At 46.6% G+C, this 21,137-nt stretch overlaps 1 protein-coding gene across 1 annotated transcript; it reads right to left on the bottom strand.

Annotated features, from left to right (window-relative positions):
- Window positions 1-7,530: 7,530 nt before the first annotated feature.
- Window positions 7,531-13,754, bottom strand: LOC104834852 (adrenodoxin-like). The gene is made up of 4 exons (XM_010572518.1): window positions 13,576-13,754; window positions 8,482-8,606; window positions 7,908-8,037; window positions 7,531-7,651 (listed from the first exon to the last, which is right to left on the bottom strand). Exons 1-4 carry the CDS (start codon window positions 13,752-13,754, stop codon window positions 7,531-7,533), a joined length of 555 nt encoding a protein of 184 aa, XP_010570820.1.
- Window positions 13,755-21,137: the final 7,383 nt, after the last annotated feature.

Raw genomic sequence — 21,137 nt, 5'->3', positions numbered from 1 at the left:
AATGTTGGGGTTTAATGTTCATTTTGGCTGGGGCGGGGGGAGGAGGTTATTCTTGTTTTTTCTTTACACCCTTTTTCTATGGAAGACACTTCACTGGTTGGGTGTCTAGTGGGCTGAATGCCACTCAGGATTCTCCCTGCCCGTGAATTAGCTGACCTGTACAGGGTCTGACTCTGTTTCTTTTTAAAGCAGGAAAGGAAAAACTGTTTTATTTTCTCCAGTCAGCTGCTGATGTGCGTGGATGACCGGAGAACTGGGACAGCTAATGCTCCATCAGAATTAGATAAAACTCTTTATGCTTGCACAAAATCCTCCACTATTCACTGTTCATCACCAACATTCATCCAAAGAAAGACCCTTCACCTCCATCCCAGAAATCACTGCTGCTTTTCTCTGCTCATCTTTTGTCCCCTGGTGGTCTAGCTCACAGTCTGCATTCATCACTGTTTGAGGCTGGGTTCCAGAAACACCAAATGGAGCACAGAGCCCAAAGCCCAGCTTTCACTGACAGATGGCATATATAACATTTTAACCCCAAGATTGCTTTTTTCCCCCAATTAATTGTGCATTGATTCTCTCTTCTCATACTTCCCCCAAAGCTAGCATTTGACAGAGCCACAGTTACTGTAAAGGATTTTAGCTCTGTCACTTTGGCAGGGCTATGAACATTTGTCTTCTTTGGGATCCTCTGGGAGTAGCTGGTCCTTTTAGTCCTAGTAAAAGGTGACATTATATTTCTGTAAATGATGGTGACATTTCAGAAGGCCCTTTCCAGAGGCAGTGTGGATGGGGCAACTAATCAAATTCCTAGTCACGCTGAGAAGGACGTAAGCAGGATTTGGCTTTAGCATGAGGTTGAGGAGTTGCGGAAGTTGTCGAGAATGTTGTCGAGTGGATGCTGAAGCAAAGCCCCATCTGGCCAGAAAGTTGTCAGACAGTGCATAAGCTGAGACTGTCCAGGCTACAACAGCACTGGTGCTGTCTCAGAGAAGCATTGAGTTCCCACTCAGCATAGTACATGGCCCAGTGTGCTCCAGCAGAATTAAGTCTGGAGAAGTGCCAGGCAGGGATGGGCTAAGCAGGCTGCTTGTGTTGCACCACTAAAAAAATGCAGCCAATAGACTCTGGGAGCATCCCCATGATTCCACTCAATGCAATGCTCAGAAGCACCATAGCCATAACGGGACTTGCTTAGAGGGTTGTGATGCTGCCAGCTGAGCATTAAAGAGAAGCTGAGAGCACCACATTAGTTTGACAGGCGTTAAGAAAATGATGGGAAAAGTCTCAAAGGTTAAAAGGTTCAGGCTGTTTCATTTGAAAGTTATGCAAGAGTTTTCTAAGGTGGTTTCTCTCAGAGAGACACTCCTTTTTTACAGAGACACTCCAATTACCAGTGAATGGGTAAAGGACAAGAGAAATACATGAATCCTAATAATTGAAAGGTAGTCCCTGTGGAGAAAGTGCCCCCTGCAAGTTCCTGAGTGTCTGCAAATAGCCATACCAGGAGTTGCTTGACACCTGCCATGGTTCAGTCTTTGCACAGAGGGGGTGGGGGGGAAGCCACCTCTGTAAAATGGTCTAGTAGGTATCAGATGCCTCCACTCATCTGCCAGGTGCCTGTGACAGTCAGTGCCAGGAAACTGGCCCAGCACTCCAAATTCACGCCATCAAATACCAGGGCAGGGGAGAGAGGTGGAAGCCCAGAGCCTGCTTTCCAAGGCGTATAGAGTTTGATTTGTTATATGCAGGGTGTTTAACTCTCAGATGTAGCACTCTCTGTCCCAGATCACCTCGTTGGCCCTTGTATGATGAAAGGTGTATATAATCATAATAAAACCCCCCCGCCATCATTTCCCTCACACATGAGCACTGATGAGGCATTCACAGTCTTTTTTCCAGAGCTACAGTTGTAACTATTTCAATAAAAGACACACAAGTTTGTTTGTCATTGTGGTGCAGTGATCACCTTTTGTTCCCTTGCTCGTTCTTCCCTCTCTTCTGTGCTTGGGTGGTGGTGTTTGCAAAACACCGAACCATGCTGTGAAACACACGTGCTTCCCACCCCAGATCTGCAAGGCTGACAAGGAGCCCTGTTCCAGCAAATCGGCTCAGGCATTACTCTTATTTGTGTCTTTTCAGGAAGGCGAAACAGCACTAAATATTATGAGAAAAGTCTGTCTGTACTCGGAAGAGAGAATATTCTAAACATGCTAATGGATTGTAAACTGGCTCAGTGGCTGGGCTGGTCTCAGTTGAAACAAGAGGGACCTGGACCAAATGCAGAGTAAGAGCTCACGATTTGCGTCACCTAAAAAAATTACAAGCAAGATAGAAAGAGATTAGTTTATAGAAACACTAGGAGAGGCGGGGCAAAACACACTGTCATCTTCTCATCTTAGGCTGCCTAATATGGGCGCATTTCCCTGCATAGTTGCTCTAAGCCAGGTCTCTATTAATATTTTTTTTTCATTTAAAACAAAACAAAATCCTCTAAAATTTATCAGAAAAGGCAGCACAATCCACTGGTCCCTTTGGGAGCATGTGGCTGCACAGCAGAGGCAGGGTGCTACACAAGACAGAGGGAGACGAGTTCCGCAAAGGCACAGAGACCTTGCGCACCTGCTACCTCTAGGCCTAGGCATGTAAATCTGCATACCCCCTTTTCCATGAGCCCAGGCAATAATGCAATTCTGAGGGTCCATCTTGCTGGAGACCAAGATGCTCCCCACATTTTGGCACCCAATCCTACATCCAGTAAGTTAGCAGAAGCATTCCACTTTATTCCAGGCCATCAAAATACATGTAGCAAATTAGTCGTAGATTTCCTAGGCATAGCAGACCAGGAAACTTGCAAGCTGTGCCACCATCCAGCATTCTCTAAGTGTAGTTGAGGAATATGTAAGTGCCTTAATAATAATGCCCCACCTCTAAACCTCCCAAATCCTGGCCACAGTCCCCATGGGGACATAAGACATAAAGACAAAAAGGTCCTAGAACTCCTAGCTTCTACTGAACAATAATGCCAAACTACTGCTTTTAATCCCAGGAAACTCAAGGCCCAAGTATAAATTGCCCAAAACACAAATTCTGACTTAATTCTTGTGAGAGCACCCTGCTTTCCTGTCAGTCCCTGGCAGGAGACACCCAGCAGTGGGTCACCATGCCACCTGGGGCTGTGATTTCACCCCACACTCCCACAGCAGCTTGCAGATGTGCTGTCAGTGCTCCCATCGGTGCAGCGTCACAGAGGGGAAAGCTGCACAGCAGCAGACAAGTCAAGATAAGGAAAAAGAAAAATGCTCTTTGCCTTCCTGCAAAGAAGGAAGGTGCAACTGTTTTAGCTTTATCTTCCTTGTAAATACCTGTTCATCTTCTGTCATGTGGTGGAGTCTCTGGACAAGCACTCCTGGGAAGTCTAAGGAAGACAATTACAAAACATTCAAATAAGGGCCCCTTTCCTCAACAGGAGAGTACCCCATCCTCACAGTCATTGCCTTTGTCACTGATTTACACCTGCTGAGAATGTGATCTGTGATGCCTTAGGGTGCTGCTTGATGTCATTTTCCTGTTGCTTACTATATCCAACTGCTATCAAAATTCCTTTCTCAAAACTCTCAAGTGGGATGTGCCCCTCCCTGAGATGCAGAGGTGTATTTGGAAGTCACCAAGCAGTCCTGAAAAAGTTCCACAGCACCCAGCTTACTCATAACAAGAAATACCAAATACATAGACAGTTGGCTTTCTGCCCCAGAAAGGCCACATTTTCTTTTAATGTATAGCCCTCAGACACAAATAGGTTTCCCTTCTCCCTCTGCCCCTTTTCAGATCAAAAGGAGATATTTAGTCCAAGTTGGCCTGACACATACTGAAAGCCCTACTCAGAGCCCTGCCAGACACAGTCACTCAGGAAGACATGTTATGTGGTTGCCATCTGGGAAGTGAGGAGCCTTCATGACCTGCTCCCATTATAGACTAAGGCCAGACAAGTCCAGCTCATTTGCCTTGAAGAGACAATGACTGATGCACTTCAGCCTCTTCTCATTTCTGCTTGGCATGTACAATTTGTTCCCTTACCCTGCAGGCTGACAGAAACAGTGATGGAAGTGCCCAGGGCAGCTGTAGTTTATTTCAACCATCTCAATCCCATTTCTGACATCCCAACAGAGTCAGGAAAGCCAGTCTCTCAAGACATATTTCTCCCCATCCTTTGCAGGTAGCTCCTTTGTACAGAGTCCTCTCTGCTATCCCATGGCACCTTCAAGGGACAGAGCCTTGCCAAAGAGCAGCTATTCTGGCTACCTGCATATCACAGCAAACAGCTTGCACCTGGAAACTTTTTCTTCAAAGGTCACCCATGCTCTGAAGAGGAATGCTACAGTCAACCCACCCTTTCAAGACAGCAGCTATTCCCTCCCTCGCCATCCCACCAGCATATGGCATCGCACCTCTGTGTAGAGAACTGACATCTTTCAGCAGCAACCTGTGGTCCAGCTTCAAACTCACAAACAGGAGGGGGCTGAAGAGTGGGACTGCAAAGCTCCGGATCATCTCTGCTTTGCAAACAGATAGTGGCAGCATCAGGAGTGGGGAGAGACGTGAAGTGGTACTGAAGGTGGTGGCTTTACTGCTTTCATTTAATCCCTTTTTATTCTTTTTGCTTTATTATAACAACCTGGGGCAAGTCGGAGGAGAAAAGGTTTGGGAGAAACAGGCACACCCTGGAAGAGTTTCCTGAGGTTTAACAAAGGGCTACCCTGTAGAAGGTTTGGCCTTGCACTAGCTTATGTGAAATGCCAATCGAGAGCCTCTGAAGCCCCAGTACACCACCACAGCCATGGTCCCAAAACAGGGCTGGGACCCCGCAAAAACCCCACCCTACTGCATTCACCTCCTACAGCAAGTGGTTCTGGCCCACACTAGAAAATTCCCCCAGTAGACAGCTGCCTGCTCTTTTCCCCGGATAAAGTTTTGTACCGGTGTTTGCATGATGGACCAGAGAGGAAGCCAAAGCCTGTAGTGGGGAGTTACAGGGTGTCACTCTTCACCTGTGCCCGAGAGCCCCCCGCGGACACGGGACCACCCTGAGAGGGGCAGGGCTCGGGCCAGCAGTACCCCTCCCCGAAAGGAAGGTGTGGAGGGAGGCAGCACCGAGGTCACCGAACACGGACAGCAGCTCCCAGCTCCCCGGGACAGAGCCAGCCACGGGCAGAGACGAGGAGATGAGGGAGGGAGACGCGACGAAGCCGCGTCCTCCTTCCCGCCGCTGCGGGCGCCGGGCGCTGCTGCTGCACCGCGAGCTCCACCTCGCGTCCCCGCGAAGCCCCCGGCCCCCCCAGCATCGCCCGGTGGTGGTGGCTGATGCCAGCGACTGCCGATCCGAGAGCTCGGAGGTGACGTTCTCGTCCTGCTGAACTTTTCCAGGCGGGTCCTGGCCTGCGAACCCAACACAAACCACAGGTCAAAGCCAGCGGGTAACGGGGGAAACGAACTCCAGGAGGAGGCAGAGTTACGAGGTGATCCCAGACAAAATCATTCAATATGCTTGCAGAGATCCTGACCTTGGAAAGATCCTTTCCACTCACTTTGCACCAGGATGCTTAAACTTGGAGTTTGCAGCTCTTATTTCAAATCTAAAGGAGGACGTGTACGTCTGAAAGTGTTTACCCTCCTCTGCCCCCAGCTACAGCATTCAGTCTAACAAGAAATATTACCTCTCTCTGTACAAAATTTGTTTTTCACCCATCTAATCAGGTAGTATTGTCACAGGCTGAAACACCTCAACTTGTGGAATTTTACTTAATTTATTGCCGATTAACATAACCTTTTAATTACTGATTCAGTAACTGGGGGAGGGAAGGAATATGACAAACAATTAAAACAACAGGGACACACCAGTAGCTCCCAATCCCTTCAGTGAGGGAAGAGGTGGCACAGGAGGTCAGGGTATGTGCATAACAGTTTCTTCCTGCCAGTCCTGGCTTCTTACTCATTTACTTCCAGTGCTCCTGGTTTCTTAATTACTACATCTGCTCAAGTGTTGATCCTCCAGGGGCCACAAGTCCCCCAGGGGTGTCCCTGCCCTGGCATGGGTCATCCACAGGCTGCAGTCCCTCAGGGTTGTCCCCGCTCCAGCGTGGGTCATCTATGAGCTACTTCCCTTCAGAGATATGCCTCCTCTGGGACAGAGCACCTCCTTCCATGACAGGGTCACTGACACTGTCCCCCTTCCACCTGCCTCCTCCACTCCCTCCTCCCATGTCACCTCCCGTGTCTCCTTTTGTGCATGTTCCTTGTCTCTCCTACTCCTAGTGGCTATCACTCCTTAAATGTATTTGAGCACAAGTGCCACATGCTCCTCTGACTGATTTAACTTTTGGTGTGCAAAGGGGTTTTTACGCTGGTTTCAGAGCCAGCTGGAAGGGGCTGTGACAGTCATAGAACAGTTGCTGGCCTCCCACACAGGGCAGTCCCATCCCATCCCTCCCACCCCCCCACCAAAACTCTGCAATTTATGCCAAATAAAACTGTGAATGCTCTAATATAAGAAAAGCATTTTTTAAATGTATATGTCTTTTATGGGGTTGATACCTTGCCTAAGAACAGTAACTTGTTGCTTTAAATTGGTTGCTAAACATAGCCTGGGTTTTAACTAAACCCATAGGAAAAGTTTCTGTGCAGAATTCTGTTTGTAAAACTCAGTTACAGATCATGGATTCTCTATGACATTTAGATGGCAAGATTGACATATTTACTCAAACACGAGGGGAAAATCCAGTCAAGTAAACTGGGGCAACAGGATATTATACCTAAATTTCCATCAAACTCATTCTATTCCAGCCAGGCTCATGTTACCAGAAAAGTGCATCTCACAGGTCTAAAAGCCTGTTTATTAGAATTTTATTTGACATATGTGGTAGTACAGCAATGGGAAAATTTAGTATTTGGAGAAAGTAGCAGATTATGGCATGTAACAATTCAGTGACATGTAACATCTCAAATTCATAGCAAATGGTTCCCTCTTATAGGAAATGTCAGCATTCAAATGGTTATCAGTATGTTCTTGCTAACCAAACTCAGGTAGCCTATGTCATCAAGCCAATCAGAACACTGTCTTGTATTTGGAACAGCTCTCTTAAGCTTCCCAAATTGGGAAAAGTCTGCTCTACAGTTAAAGAGCCAAGCCTTGCAAAAATCCCAGCAGTTGCTTAGAATAGCAGAATTCCTTATATTTCAAAAGGAGAGGGTGAGTCACATACAGCACAGATGTGTACCGTCACCTACCCAGGGAAATAAAGCCATACACTTTGGTCCAGTTGTGTTCAGCAGAGCACTTAAGCACTTAAACTTAAAACATGTACCAAAGACCCTAGCATTAAGCTTTGTTTAAACAAGAGATTTGCCAAACAGGCATTTATACCAAATCAGACCTCTACGGTCAAGCCAGCCACGTAAAGCAATAGTGTTAACCAAAAGCAAAGTACCCTGCCACACCTAAAATGAGGACACAAGTTGTGCAGGAGTCATTTCCGGTTACTGTTTGCTTTGCTTTCCAACCTCCAGCTGCCTCCTGATGTCTGATACATCCATGGGCACCCGCACCGTCAGACCATCCATCGACTTCTTAATGCACACCTGGCAGCCAAGGCGAGATCTGAGAAGGAAACATTAAGTGAGGCTCATCTGTTCCCACAGTAAAGGAAGAAATTCCCCACCCACATTGGGATGCCTGGTCCAGGCTAGGTTTTCACTAAAGTTCCTATTAAAGGTCTCCTGTGCCCCAGGAGAAAGCAGCTCTAGAGGTACAACCATAGTACAGAATAAGTCCTGTCCTCTTGGAAACAGATGCCAGGTGCTGAGAATCTGCCTCAGGGGCTTGAGAATCTACTGCGATCAGCAGGGAGGCTTACGTCTCAGTGAGTCCATACGCCAAGTCCAGCATGTCCAGCTCTTCATCTGAGATGGCATCCAGCTTTTGGAAGGTATCCTTCTCAAAGATGAGGTGACAGGTGGAACAGGCTAATGTCCCTTCACATGCACCTGGTGGAGAAACACAGGAGAGACAGCAAATCAGAAAAAACAAGGGGGTGAAAGAGATCATCTTCCAGAACCACGTGAGGAAAGGTCCTTTAACAGATCTGGAGCATGTCAAAAGAGATGCCAGAAAACACAGCAGATGGATGCAGATTTCAGCCTGCCTCTTCTCTGGGAGGATCATAGTCAGTTTTCAAATTTGTACGTCAGCTCTAACCAGCCAAACACATCAACACAGGCCACTGGAATCCCAGCAGTGATAGTGTGGAAGTCACACTGCCATCTCAGTGTGGTAACCAGCCCAGCAAGCAGCTGTTGGGGAAGAGAAGCTTGCTTCATGGTCTCACCAGAACACAGTGGCATGTCTACAGCTGCACTATTCCCAGGTACCCACTAGTCACAGCACAGACACATAAATCCTAAGAGCACATACCCTTGTGCAACACCTACCAAATCCATCAATGGCCAAGTTTTGATTGACTACCACTTCCAGCAAACTCTCCCCTTCTTTAGCTGTGGCCGTAAGTCGCTCTCCATCCCGATTTATAAAATGCACCGTCACCTGGTCAGCAGAGCTGTAAGAAAAGTTCGCAAAAATCAGAGGAGCCCACCATTTCCTGCCCACCCACTGTTGAAGTCTTTTGGCTGAGGACTAGAGACATGGCACTTGGAGGGAAATGTGCATGCAAACACCTTTCTAGGATTACACCACGCATGTCAGAAAAGATTCAGATTATCAGTTCTCAGTGGCAGGCAAATCTGAGTTGACCCAAAATATTTCCCACTTTATGGAACATCCTTCAGAATAAACACTTAGCTGCACATGAACAAGTGGAGATGCTCTGCATCTGCTGCCTCTCCTTGGGCTGGCTGGCAGACAGAGTGCTTGTAGGCAGGTAAAGCATTTGCAAGTCCCAGGCTTGGGATATTAATCCTGGATGGAGTGATATAACAACAACAAAAGTGCTCAGGATCAGACACTAATCATGCAATAAGGGCTGTTGTCATCCACATTTTGTTTCCCCTTCCCTTCCCAAGGCAGTTACTTGATGACTGTTCTCTTTCTGCTGCTTGATCTTTCACGAAGTGCCCACTCCTTCCCTGAACTCAGTCACAGGGAGCCTTGTGATGAGACATGCTCAGCTCCAGCTTACAGAGCAACCATGCTGAGTAATGTCCTCTGAGCTGATGTGATCCTTGCTCAGGAGAAATTGCTAGTTATTTTGACAGCCTGCAAGATTTATTCTGGTAGAGAGTTAAGAACAAGGCCATCAGCATCTCTTAGTGATGACTTGTGGAAACTGCATCTACAAATAAGAAGGAAACAGCATCCACTTCATCTCCTCCAGACCAGGCTCTCCCTACCAGCACAGAGAAGGCTGCCACCCTGACAGCAGTGTCAGGGATTTCTCACCAAGACAGTGTATTCTGAGACCATCTATTATATTTGCCAGGGGAAGCACATGAGCAAACAGTAGGTTTTCTTATTGTACATACCCAAATGGTCACTTAGAAGCAGGAGGTCACAGTTACCCAAAGGTCCCACCTCCTGTGCTGAAACAAGGCAGCACCCTGGAGGCAGTAGGTATTTTGCCCAGTACCTCTCCATGTGGCACTGCCCAACTGCCCATCATGTCAAAGTCCAGGACATTCTCCAGTGGCAGAAGCTAGGTCCACCCTCTTCTCCTCCATCAGGCCAACAGCACACACTGCTCTCCCAGATCTTTGGAAAGATCCACCTCTGTCTCCCACAGCTCTGATAAACTCCTGAGCACTAGCAATGTCAGCGCTGCCCTGTGGCCTTGCTGCTCTCAGTTCTGGCATAGGATGAAAGAACCACAGCCTTGAAGATAGAGTGAGTTTCACAGTGAGAACTGGCCAAGGTCACAATCCCCTGATTTTTCCCCACTTACACAAGACTGAGTGAAGCAGCATCCAGCGTCTTCCAACAAAAGTGCTGTTTGTTATACAGTTTGGTAACACCTCTCCTGGAAGCCCTGGGGCCGGTGAAACAAACAGCAAGTATGGCTCAGAGCTCTGAGAATTTCTAATATTATCTCCTGACTTCTTGTAATGTATTTGCAATATACCCTGAATACAAACTGTCACAGCCCCAGAGTCACACATTACAGCAAACCCACCAGCCCAGGAGTGCTGCAGTGCCTACACTCCTCTATGCCAGGCATCCTCCTGGAAAGTCACAGAGACTGGGAGGAGGAACTGGGTAAATGGTAATTGTCCCTGGGATAGCAACACCAGCTGCTGAAAGGACTTGGACTTGCCTTGTCTGCTCATCCCTCTCTGCTCTGTGGCAGATGAAAGTGAAGAGTGTGGAGATCTCTGCTGATTTCCTTTTAATGTTAAGCACAGAAATATATAAGGATCAAGTTTAGACAATTTCCTTTGCTCTTTTTTAACTCACAAGAGGCAGAGGTGGAGTACGGGGGATGTATCCAGCTGAATAGGAGATAGGAAAGAATTCCTGTAGAAATGTGATGGAAAAGGGGGAAGAAACGTTCTCCTCTTTCAAGTTTGCAGCTCTTGTTCATTCTGCTTCACATAAAACATAATCATCATCTAGATCTAACCCCATTTACCTGCTGACAAGTCATTGCAGTACATCTCTTAAGGATGCTGTTCCTTCAATTGTCATATGGACTTCATCAGCAACATTTCAGGTGCAGAAAATTCCAAACAATTACCTCTTTCGAAAGCCAACCCCCATATTCCATCAAAATTTGGAAGTGCAGAAAAAGAGATGAAACTATTTTTTGCCTTCTCTACTCTTTTGTTTTCAGTTGCATCTTGATTCAGCCAGCAGGAGCAGAATACAGGGGCCACTGTACCTTCATCTGAGGAGGCCAGCTTCCTGTTTTTCAGAAAGCTTCAGCAGAAAACAATGCCTGGGCCATTAGTCTACAACAGGGTCCCCTGGTTATGAAAACAGCTGTGAAGTTAGCACCGAGACCATGCGGCAGAGGGAAGAGTTTCCCACGTGCAGAATGGAAAGATCATGTTGCAGTCATGCACAGCCGAGCAGGGCCACCCTATTTCCCAAAGCAAACAGCCAAAGAACATCTTTAAGACATTTTAGTCTCCTTCATAGAGACACCCACAGACATTTCTTTGTAAATAAGCAATTTAAAGACTAGTTCTCAAATGTCAAAAGAAAACAAAACAACCCTCTCCGTATTTTGATGGATTAGACCCATTTAGTCCATTTTTATGGCAAATAGGCAGGTTTCCTGGCAATGTTGGTTTTACAGTTATGGGTGAAATAATTTGTAACACAATAGAAATGGTAAAGTCATAGGACTTCACTTAATGCTGCAACTCAATGCATTCTTCAACAGGATAATGAGAGCTGGCTGCCTGCAAGCAGACACTGCTGGATCCAACAATCCCCAAAGCTGCACAGATGATTATTGACAGAAAACTTCATTCATGTTGTCTTTGAGGCACTTATAGCTTCAGCCGACATCATTCCCAGGAGGATCCCCGCACCAGGCTCCCGCCAATACTAGGAGGATTTGTACTCTGTGGCTCCTCCTGGACACAGCCCTGCTTTGACTCTTGCTGCCAGTTAAATGAGCCCTGAGACAGCTGAGTTGCAGCCAGGGTCTGCACACAGGGTACCCAGTTAGATATAAGGAAGTACAGATGGTATTGCCACAGACCCCCTGCATGACTTCAGACAAACCTGGGTGCAGCAGAACTCACCCTTCTCAAGAGCAGGGATGATGCCAAGTGCTCCCGACCACAACATAGAGAGCATCTGTAAGCAGCTTCTCTCTCTTCACTGGCTGTAGGGGAAATTTAAGTTGTTTGTCTGTGTTCTTAGTGTAGGTGCCTCTGCTGAGGGCATAAACCCAGCCTGATTACTCCCTGTTTTCACTGTTCAGTTCAGTCATCTTTTGAAACTATGAAAAAAATCCTTTCATGTTTTATTAAGAAAATAATTTTGAACCAGGATTTTAAAACCAACTCAAAATTGATCAGGCTAATTTTGCTTCATTTAGGCTGAACTATCTTACAATGGCATTACTGTCACAGGAACACCGTCAGAGCTTTAGAAAGATTTTATCAGGACATGACAAACTCAGCACAGCAAGTTCAACACATGCCAACTGATTATTCTCTTTCAAACAAAATCTCCCTGTCAGTGTTTTTCCCTAAGAGATACTTTCCAAGGCCACACAAAACAGCAAGATGCCTACAAGTACTGCCAGAAATAACTTCATAAGCAACAAACCAATTAGAAAGAAAACCCATTGATAACAAGTCTTCATAAACCCTATTAAGCAGGGTTATCAGTATAACTTTTCTCTAAGGTCAGATAGCAAAATGGCTTATCGTATTTTCTGTGATGTTGGTTGGGTCTTTTTCTCAATGTCTAGCAGATTACAGTCTGACCCAGATCATACTGGTCTAGGAGATCTACAAATTCCCTTTATTTTGCTCAGAGAAATGCAATCTCCTTCTGAATTATCCCTAAAAAACAGAGGAAAGACTGGCAGTGAGTCTGCAGTAGTTCCTGCTATAGAAATACAGATGAGTACTCTGTGCCAGGCAGCCTCTCTTCTGTCAGCCCCATCCTTTCAGCACATGGGGACGGCCGGCTCCTGTGCCTTTACGATTCTATCTTTGAAGGATGTCCACCCTTCCTGCACTTCTTTGCCCTTCAGGACTGCCTCCCAAAGGGCTCTGTCAACCAGGCCCCTCAACAGGCCAAAGCCTGCCCTTTCAGGTGACCAGCTGGGAGTCCTCCACCCTGGCAGGGACCAAATGCATTTAGAGGCATTTCTAAACACAAGCTTCTGACCAATTTCCACCAGAGTTCAACTCACAAACTCAGCCACCATGACAACTGTGCATCCTGTCCTGAGCAAGCGCTCTCAGCAAATCCCAGCACAAGTCACTGGCTCAGGAGCCTAGCAGGGCACCGGCGCCATGGGCTCGTACAGCCCCTCGCATCTACAGCCACCATCGCAGCCCTTGAGCCAACCTCCCCATCTCCCTAAGAAGGGCACACCAACAAGGCACGAGAGCTTGCAGTGTGGCTTCACATAACCTAAAGAGAGCATTTTGCTCCCTGGAGCTGCAGACATCATCAGCTCCCTACTCCGGCTTTACAACGGCAGCGACAAGAAACTTAAGAGAACTTGCAACTCCCAGAGCAACCCAGTGGTCATCCCAGCTTCCGCACAGCAGGAATACAGCAGGCTTGTGGCCCAGCTGTCCAACACACCTTGCTCACCATCCCCATGTGCCATGTCATCATCTATATGCTCAGTATCCAGGCCATGAGCTGTGGCCCCCACAGCTCCAGAAGCAGGGAGCAGCATCTCTCACAGCCTGGCTCCCTGCACCACCTTCCTCCTGTCAGCATCTGCTTAGCCCGCACTTCCTCACCCACCACCTCCTGCGGGCCATGTTCTGCACTGGCCTCTCTCTTCTTCCTTCTGTGGGAGAAGAGGTAAGCGCATGTCCCTCTTGAAAAGTCCCTTCCAGACACAGCGAGGTAGGGTTCAGCATTTTACTCACCTCAATTCCCCAGGGGCATCCTGGAGCTTGTGCGTGGAGCTGAAGCCTCTTTCTGACCCCTGCTTAGCTGGTGGGTGATGCTGCTCAGACACCCCACAGAGATAAATAAAGCGAATTTTGCTTACACTCAGTCCACTGAGCAAGGGTCGCATGAGCCCTGAGAAGCCTTGAGCTATCATGGTGCTTAAGTTCCTGCTCTGCCTCTCCTGAGCTGTTGTTTGTTGCAAGGCCAGCTAGATTAAGGGTTACAAGTACAGCTGAGAGGGCAGAAAAAAAGAGAAAGGAAAAAAAAAGAAAAAACTAGGACAGCCTCCCTGGGGGTGGAGGGAGGGAGGAGGGAAGGATGGACAGATGCTTGGATCTTGCTGCAATCCAGCCCATTAGGGCACGGGCATGAGAATTGGGTGAAGCATGGTAACATGAGCATTATCTCCACGTACCAGTCCCCAAGCAATGCTCGCCTTGTTTTGCCTTACGGACTTCCCTTTTAGGAACCAGACCTAAATCCATTTTCAGGAGTAATATTCATTGCAATGTCTAATCATACAAGGGGTTGCAAGCTGAGGGCTGGAAGAGTAGACTGGCAGGAGCACTGACAGCTGCTGCCTCAGGAAGAGAGGGGCATGCCAGTTCTTACAACAAGGTGAGAGTAAGACTTATAGATTCTGCTCTTGATGTGGATGTCATCCAGTCACATCATTGCCTTCCCTGATACTGCAGGCTCCCAGCTCTAAAATGTGAATATTCACTTACTTCGCAGGGTGGTGGTGAGAAAGAGCCACACTTTGCTCATTTGCTAAATTCTCTTCCGAAAAGGCACAGATAAGCATCATTCATTTCACACTGATACTCCACACTAGTGAGACTTCTATAGAAGAAAACTCTTTAATTTATTCCCAGAAACACTGTCACTAGTTTAGTCTACACTCCTTTCCAGGGTAAACCAATTTACCCCTGAGGACCAAAATGCAACAGCAGTGACAGTTTCAGTTCCTGTTTTTTGTGGAGTTTGAGAACAGCTCTCATCTCAGGAGTCTGTCTCTAATACCAAATTAACAGTTCACCATTTGCTAGGATGTTTGCTTTATGTAGTAACATATTAGTAGCTGGTATAAGCAAAAACCTTTGAAACTGGACTCTAATCAATCCACAGAGGGGAGAGAAACTACAGCGTAAGAGTGAGAACTGGCTGGAAAATGTTCCCCTCAACACACATACACACAGTGGATTCATAGTATGAAGATAACTGGAAAGTTTTGACTTCTCAAATGAAAATTTTCCACCCAAAGCTTTCAGGTTGGAAGGAGATGCTTAAGCTTTCTGAGAAAAGCATCGAAGACATTAAGGAGTGCAAGTATTTTCCATAAAGGGGGAGTGGAATCATATTCTTCAGTCCAATAAAGTTTTAAAGGCAAGTGTCCAAGCATTCAAACATACCACTGAGATAGCTTCAGTGGAGAGAAGCTCATGGGCAATGCATAAAGGATTAAAAAAGAAAAAAAACTCTTTTTTTTTTTTCTTAGGGGGGAATTCCCTTTCTAAAAATCACCTGTCTACTTCCCTCTGTTCACTTTGCATCTGGTAGAGCAGCACAGAGGAGTATTTCATTCCTCCTCACTCCTATTTGCCAAGTGCAGGCTGGGCATTACTGCTCCGATGACAGGACACATGGAAGAGAAACATGCAGTGCTCTGCTATAGAGGGATGTGATCTGAGATAACTTGGAGTCATATTTGCAGGGCATCACTGATCAAAGTCTCCTTGCTCCTCTTGCTGAAGGTGGGTGACACTTCCCAGCTCAATATGTGATGGGCTTGGCAACCAGCAATCACAGCCTTGCAGCACCCCCATGCCAGCCCATGCTCGTCCCACAGATGCTTTTTTTTTTCTCCTGCTGCAGAATTTGCCCCTCAGGTTTTGTTCAGGCCAATAGCTCTGTGAGCACAGGGAGGGTGTCACGAATCATTGAAGCAGGCATGCCACATAGCAGGCATGGGTGCACATCAGACTGCCCAGCTATGTCCAGGATCACTGGGACTTCTCTGTAATTCCACCCCTCAGCCCCAGTTAACGTAAATATTCCTCATTTCAAATCATTTGTAGAATAGCCTTTGAAGGCTTCTCTCCCCACCCTTGCTTGCTTCTATCACAAAGGAGGGCTGGCAGTGAGGCAAGCGGTTTGTTTTAGCTGAACACAGCTCTGGCCAGTGTCCCTGCTCTGTGGCCCCTCACTCTCAGGTCAGCTTTTCCACGTGGTTTGCTCTCTCCTGCAAGCTGCCCTGAATACTTTGGCCTTCAAACCCTAATTCTTGGGCTGCAGCTCACCCCTGAATTTAAAAATTGCTCTGTGCAGCCTCTGCAGCTCAGAGACTCTGCCCAGTCCTGCCTTTGCTTTTCAGGCACTACAGAGGCGCAGCAGGCAGCCCAGTTCTGTGTCTCAGTCATTTCTGTAGAAGGAAAGCAAGGCTTGCCATAAGAGACACAAGGAAAGGGGCCATAGCACATCCAAACAAACCACAAAGCATCTTATCTCTCCAGCAAACCTTGAATTGAGAGATACACTAGATATATGCAGCAGTTTTCACAGCAAGGACGTTTGTGTGTTTGCCTGGCACTGACCTCTCTCCTTACCAGGAACTCAGAGCACAGCAAGTGACAGGTCAATGCCACCCACCAGGAGAGGGGCCAACACAAAGGGGGAAGTCAGGTCTGAGAGCATCATACCCACCCAGTCCTGCAGGGAGGCGAGAGCAGTGGAGAACTGTCCTCTGGTGAAAGCAGGAACAACCCTCCTGGGGTAGGAGAGAATAATGCCCCATACTGAGTTTGGATAGCCTGTTTTAAGGTCGAAGAAAAGGGCAGAAGTAAGATCTCCTTTTTCCTCCTCTCCCCTGCTCCATCTAGCAGCAAGCCTAGAAGTAAATGCAGCCTTTCCAGAGTAAACCAGTGTTCATGTAACCCAGGACACAAAAATAGGAAGCTTTACAAATAACCACCCCTCCCACAAAAACCCAACCAACAGAAGAAAAAAAAAAAGAAAAAAAAAGCTAAGCAAAAATATCCTTGCTTTGAAAAAAAACACAAAACCCTCAAAATGTTGCTTTGGAGGTCAGCACACACTTTTTGGGCAGGTCAGACACAGCTGAAGTGAATCTTTAGCTCTGTTTCACAGAAGTTTGGCAGAAGCCAAGTTTCCATCAGTGTGCACACCAGCACACCATCCCCCCATCTTGCTTCCCAGCAGGTCACACTGCTGTCAGTGCAACGGCTGTGCCTACACATCTAGCAACGTGTTAGCACATGCTGGGAAGGAAGTGGTTTTCTAGCTTGAAATACATTGCCCAGTTTCTTCTGCACCACACAAAGGACAATTTGCCCCCCCCTCCACCCGGTCTAGGGACTCTCATGCAAATGTCCAAAACAGCTATGAGGTACCATTAACTCCACCTCATCCCTGACTTCTACGCAAGTTAAACAGATTGGAATCAGCACTGCACTGATCCAACAAGAACTTACACGTTACCATTGCAGCCTTCCACAGCCAGAAGCACACTCAGACTTCCGAGATACCAGACCCAGCTCCTCTGACCCCCATTAGAGTTTCAGTCCTTCCATAGGCTGGCTCAGCAAACACATAGGCATAGTCAGCACAAGGCAGACTTGCATCGGTTCCTTTGGGCAGAAGACACTCTGAGCAAACAGCTCTGACCAGAAGACCTCCTCTGTAAGCTTTGGGGCTTACAAGAGACCCAAGATGTAAGGTTTAAAAAATTATGTTAGTCTGCTGCCTCTCTGAAAGCAGATTAAAATCATTGTGTAATCCTGTAGTTATTAATATAGACATTAATACAGTTTTAGCAATGCTGCAGTTCTGGGGTTGTGAGAATAAGTCCACCACCATTTGAATCAAGATTTGATACATTTGATAAATTAAGGGAGGAAGAAGTTCCTCTGCAGAGGAGCAGGAGGAGCATCAGAAAGAGCAGGAAGAATCAGGAGAGGCAGCCTGTCCTGCAGCAGAGCTGCCACAAAAGCAGGAGAGGGAAGAGACAGAAATCACACACAAGTCAGAAACCCCCTGGCCCCTATCCATGAGGAGCTGCAACATATGCAGAAATATTACACGTGTCATCCAGGCAAGCAAATTAACACCTGTTTGTTCCAACACTGGAGCATTTTATCAAACCAGTATTTGATAAAATCCCAGGTGCCCAACAGTGGAACTCCCAAAGGAAAAGTGTCCAGAGGGGAGGGAGGAACTGAGCAAGCAGCTCAACAAGTCATGACAAAGCTCAAGGCCAGCACTGTGCCACAGTACGGAAGTCTTCGCTCCTTTATTGTTTGGAGCGAGCAGGACTGGCCCATGCTCTCCTCCAGGTTTGTGGGAAGTTCTTAACTTGAACAGTAAGAACAGCCTACCCTTTACCTTCTACTGAGCCCACCACCTCACAGATACTCCTGTAAGGAAGCAGATACAGGCTGCTAACATACACAGAACTACAGCCACTGAACAAAACTCGAATTCCCCTTCCCTATTGCCACTATGAAAACCCATCAACTACCACAGGACCAGATACAGAGTGCTACCCCAAAACAGATGCACTGAACACAAACCTGCAGACAAAGTGCTTACATCAAGCGTGCTCAAGTCTCAGATAACAGGGGCTGGAGGGGAAGACTGTAAATGTGCCTCAGTTTCCACACCTCTCAAACAAGACTACCTTTTGCCCACTCTGATCTCTCTCTAGATGTTCAGCAACCTTCTGAGAATCACTACAAACAAAAGGAGCAAGGGCCAGATTTTCACCACTGGAAGCAAGAGGGCAGTAATGCAATAATCAGAGATAGGCTAATACTGCAACAAGGCAACAAACTGAATTCACAACAGGGCTTCTTGACAGCAGCCACCTCTGGCAATGCAGCTGCTGCCTGGCTGGGTGAAGGCCACTAAGAAGTTACAGTGGCCCAGCCAAGGCCTTCACTTACAGATGCTTCTCCTTCAGTCAGTCAAGGATGCTTCAGAGATGGATGGGAGGGCAGTGCTGCTGCGTGTGAGGTACAGACAGCCTTCACTGTAACCTCCCAGTTCAAGAGCAGTATATGCCACATCCCCTTGACCCTTCAGTCAATCTTTATGATTGAAGGTCAACCCTGGCTTGTATTTCTTTAAAAGATGATGGGGCAATGGCAATCATAGGTGTTTGTAATTTTCCAACTAGCTCTGCTCACCAGAAAGCAGTATGAATGGTATTTACACCTGCTCAGAGCAAGTGCATTCTCAACAGAAGTTGGAGGTACAGTCCCTTCCAGGAGCTCACAATATTCCTTTTTGCAGTCCCAGCACTACTCTTTCCTTAATGTCTCCTCCTCATTCTTTCCTCCACTTTTCCCTATACCCACTTCATCCTGCCATCTGTCTTGAGAAAGCCCATCTTGAAACTACTAGTAACTTTCAGAGACCCATCACTTGGCACTAGATGTTCATTTAGACATTGTTCAGTTGTAAGGACCTGCACCCTTGTCCACAAACTGCACTTCAATTAGAGCTGCAGACCTGCAAGACAGAAGTCAGCCTCAGCCTAACATTTGATGCATCAAGGCCCAGATCCTTTTTCTTACAGGTAAGTTAATTTTTCTGCAAGGGAGACATTAACATCACACATGGAATCAAATTCCGTAAGGTTATGCAGCAATTATGGGTTGACATCAGTCACAGATGAATTACGCTGTTCGCTGCCAGTTATCACATGCTCTGATTATACACTGGTATAAGATAATTAGACTGTATGCCCAAGATTGAGTTATGTATAGCTGCAAAGCTGGCACTCACCAAAATAGTCACACTGATTGTACAGGGCGAACAAGCCATACTTCAGTTATTCTCTGCTTTCTCACTGGGACATGGCATGCCTTTGTTGATGTTCAAGCAGCTGCCATACAACTGTCTACAATTATCATACCTTACCCTGTATACTGCATTATCAAGCTTCGTAAGATATTGGAAAACAGGTATTAGATGCAGCTACTTAATGGAGAGCTACTGCAGCATGATGCACCAAGTCTGAAGCCAGGTTACAGACAGAAGTAGTGGCTTCTAGGACCAGTGAACATGAGAAAGGGGGGAACAAATCTTGTTTGGTATCTCAGAGACTATCTACTAGTTCCATAACGTAAAGCAGATTTCAAGAGGATAGTGCTGTCAAAAGGCAGAGTCCTACCCTGATAAGTAGAAAGCAAAAAGTCTAATCTAGTTCCCTTACTAAGTTGCCATAGTTACTAACAGTATCCTACACAATTGACCTGAACTGATAACCATGGCATCAGAGGATGTTCACGTTTCATTTTTGCTCATCACAGAAAAAAAGGAAGTGGCTGGAAGGTTACCAAGCCTGTTTATCTGTTCATTGAGAATCTCACAGCACGTCACTTAAAAAATAAAAATGCCTATGCTTCCCTCCAAATGTATTAGCCTGAGCAAGCAACTGATAAGCTCGTCATCTACCTCAGAAGTCTCTATGAGATTTGTCTACATCAAAGCAAATCAGAATTTACAGACCAACCCCCTGCAATTCCCTTCCTTAGAACATGAAAACAAGAGAAGGAAAAAGCAATCACAGCCTTATTTCTACAGCTGCACTGACTCTGAGTAGGAGGACAAAGTATCCTAGGCCAAATGCATTAGCCCACCAGACAGATTTATCTCAAGAAAAACTTGACTCTACAGCGTTACTGTAGCTTTTCTTTAGAGTTCTTAGTAAGTTGCACTGCTTAACAGCCACATTTCAGAACCTGCAAAAAGACAGCATTTCTGGTCCCCAGCTCTTCTGAGACCCTTTATGCTCCAGTCTGTCCCACAGACAAAAGCATCTGGGCCCCCAGTACTTGTAGGTGTAGCCTAAACTGGATCTGAAACATTACCGCAGACAGAATAGCAAATCCAGCAGAAGCTGTCCACACAAACTAGACATTAAACACAAATTTCTGATTCTAAACTACAAAGTACCTTCCAATAGATTAGAAGAATTAGGTGTTTCAGATTTTTTTTTTTTCTTTACTGCATGGTCCTGCACAGAAGCAGCCTTCAGCCATTAATGCTTTGCACTTCCATTTCTTCAAAGACAAACTGAATATAGATATACCTAACAGGAGAATTACTAAGCCTCTTAAACCTCCACAGATACAGGCAAGGGAATGCCAGAAAGCTAGGCCACTCATGCAGAAGAGTTATCTGGCTGCAATCACAGTCCTCAGACTCCAGAAATTTAAGCACAAGCTGAAAGGTATTATCCATCAAGAAGCAACAGCAATAAAAGCAGAAAGAACCCCATTTGAGAGCAACCTTCCCAGACCAGTGCAACCTTCACTTGAAGGCTGCAGTAGCGTTCATGCAGACATGCAATTCCTCCAGTGGTGTTCAGGTTTTTGGAATCCTGAAAGGAAGGAACAAGACCCACCTATGGAAACTAGATCCATACCAAGCCTGGTGGGGATGGCAGAAGTCTCCATTGCTCCACACTTCACGTTTTGTTTATAGACAAGTTCACGTGTCTCCCCCAGCACCA

This window comes from Haliaeetus leucocephalus, unplaced genomic scaffold, assembly GCF_000737465.1.
Source record: "Haliaeetus leucocephalus isolate CR32 unplaced genomic scaffold, Haliaeetus_leucocephalus-4.0 Scaffold340, whole genome shotgun sequence".
In the NCBI taxonomy this organism is placed as follows: Eukaryota; Metazoa; Chordata; class Aves; order Accipitriformes; family Accipitridae; genus Haliaeetus; species Haliaeetus leucocephalus.
The sequence above is the reverse complement of the archived record's forward strand: the minus strand, read 5'-3'. Positions and strand labels throughout refer to the sequence as shown.

Excerpts from the sequence above, each read along its gene's own strand:
- LOC104834852 (XM_010572518.1), bottom strand. The coding sequence starts at position 13,754 with ATGATAGCTCAAGGCTTCTCAGGGCTCATGCGACCCTTGCTCAGTGGA. Across the intron at positions 8,607-13,575 it reads GATGCCCCTGGGGAATTGAG|CTCTGCTGACCAGGTGACGG; the intron begins GTGAGTAAAATG and ends CTTTTCTTACAG. Across the intron at positions 7,652-7,907 it reads GCGTATGGACTCACTGAGAC|ATCTCGCCTTGGCTGCCAGG; the intron begins GTAAGCCTCCCT and ends TTTCCTTCTCAG.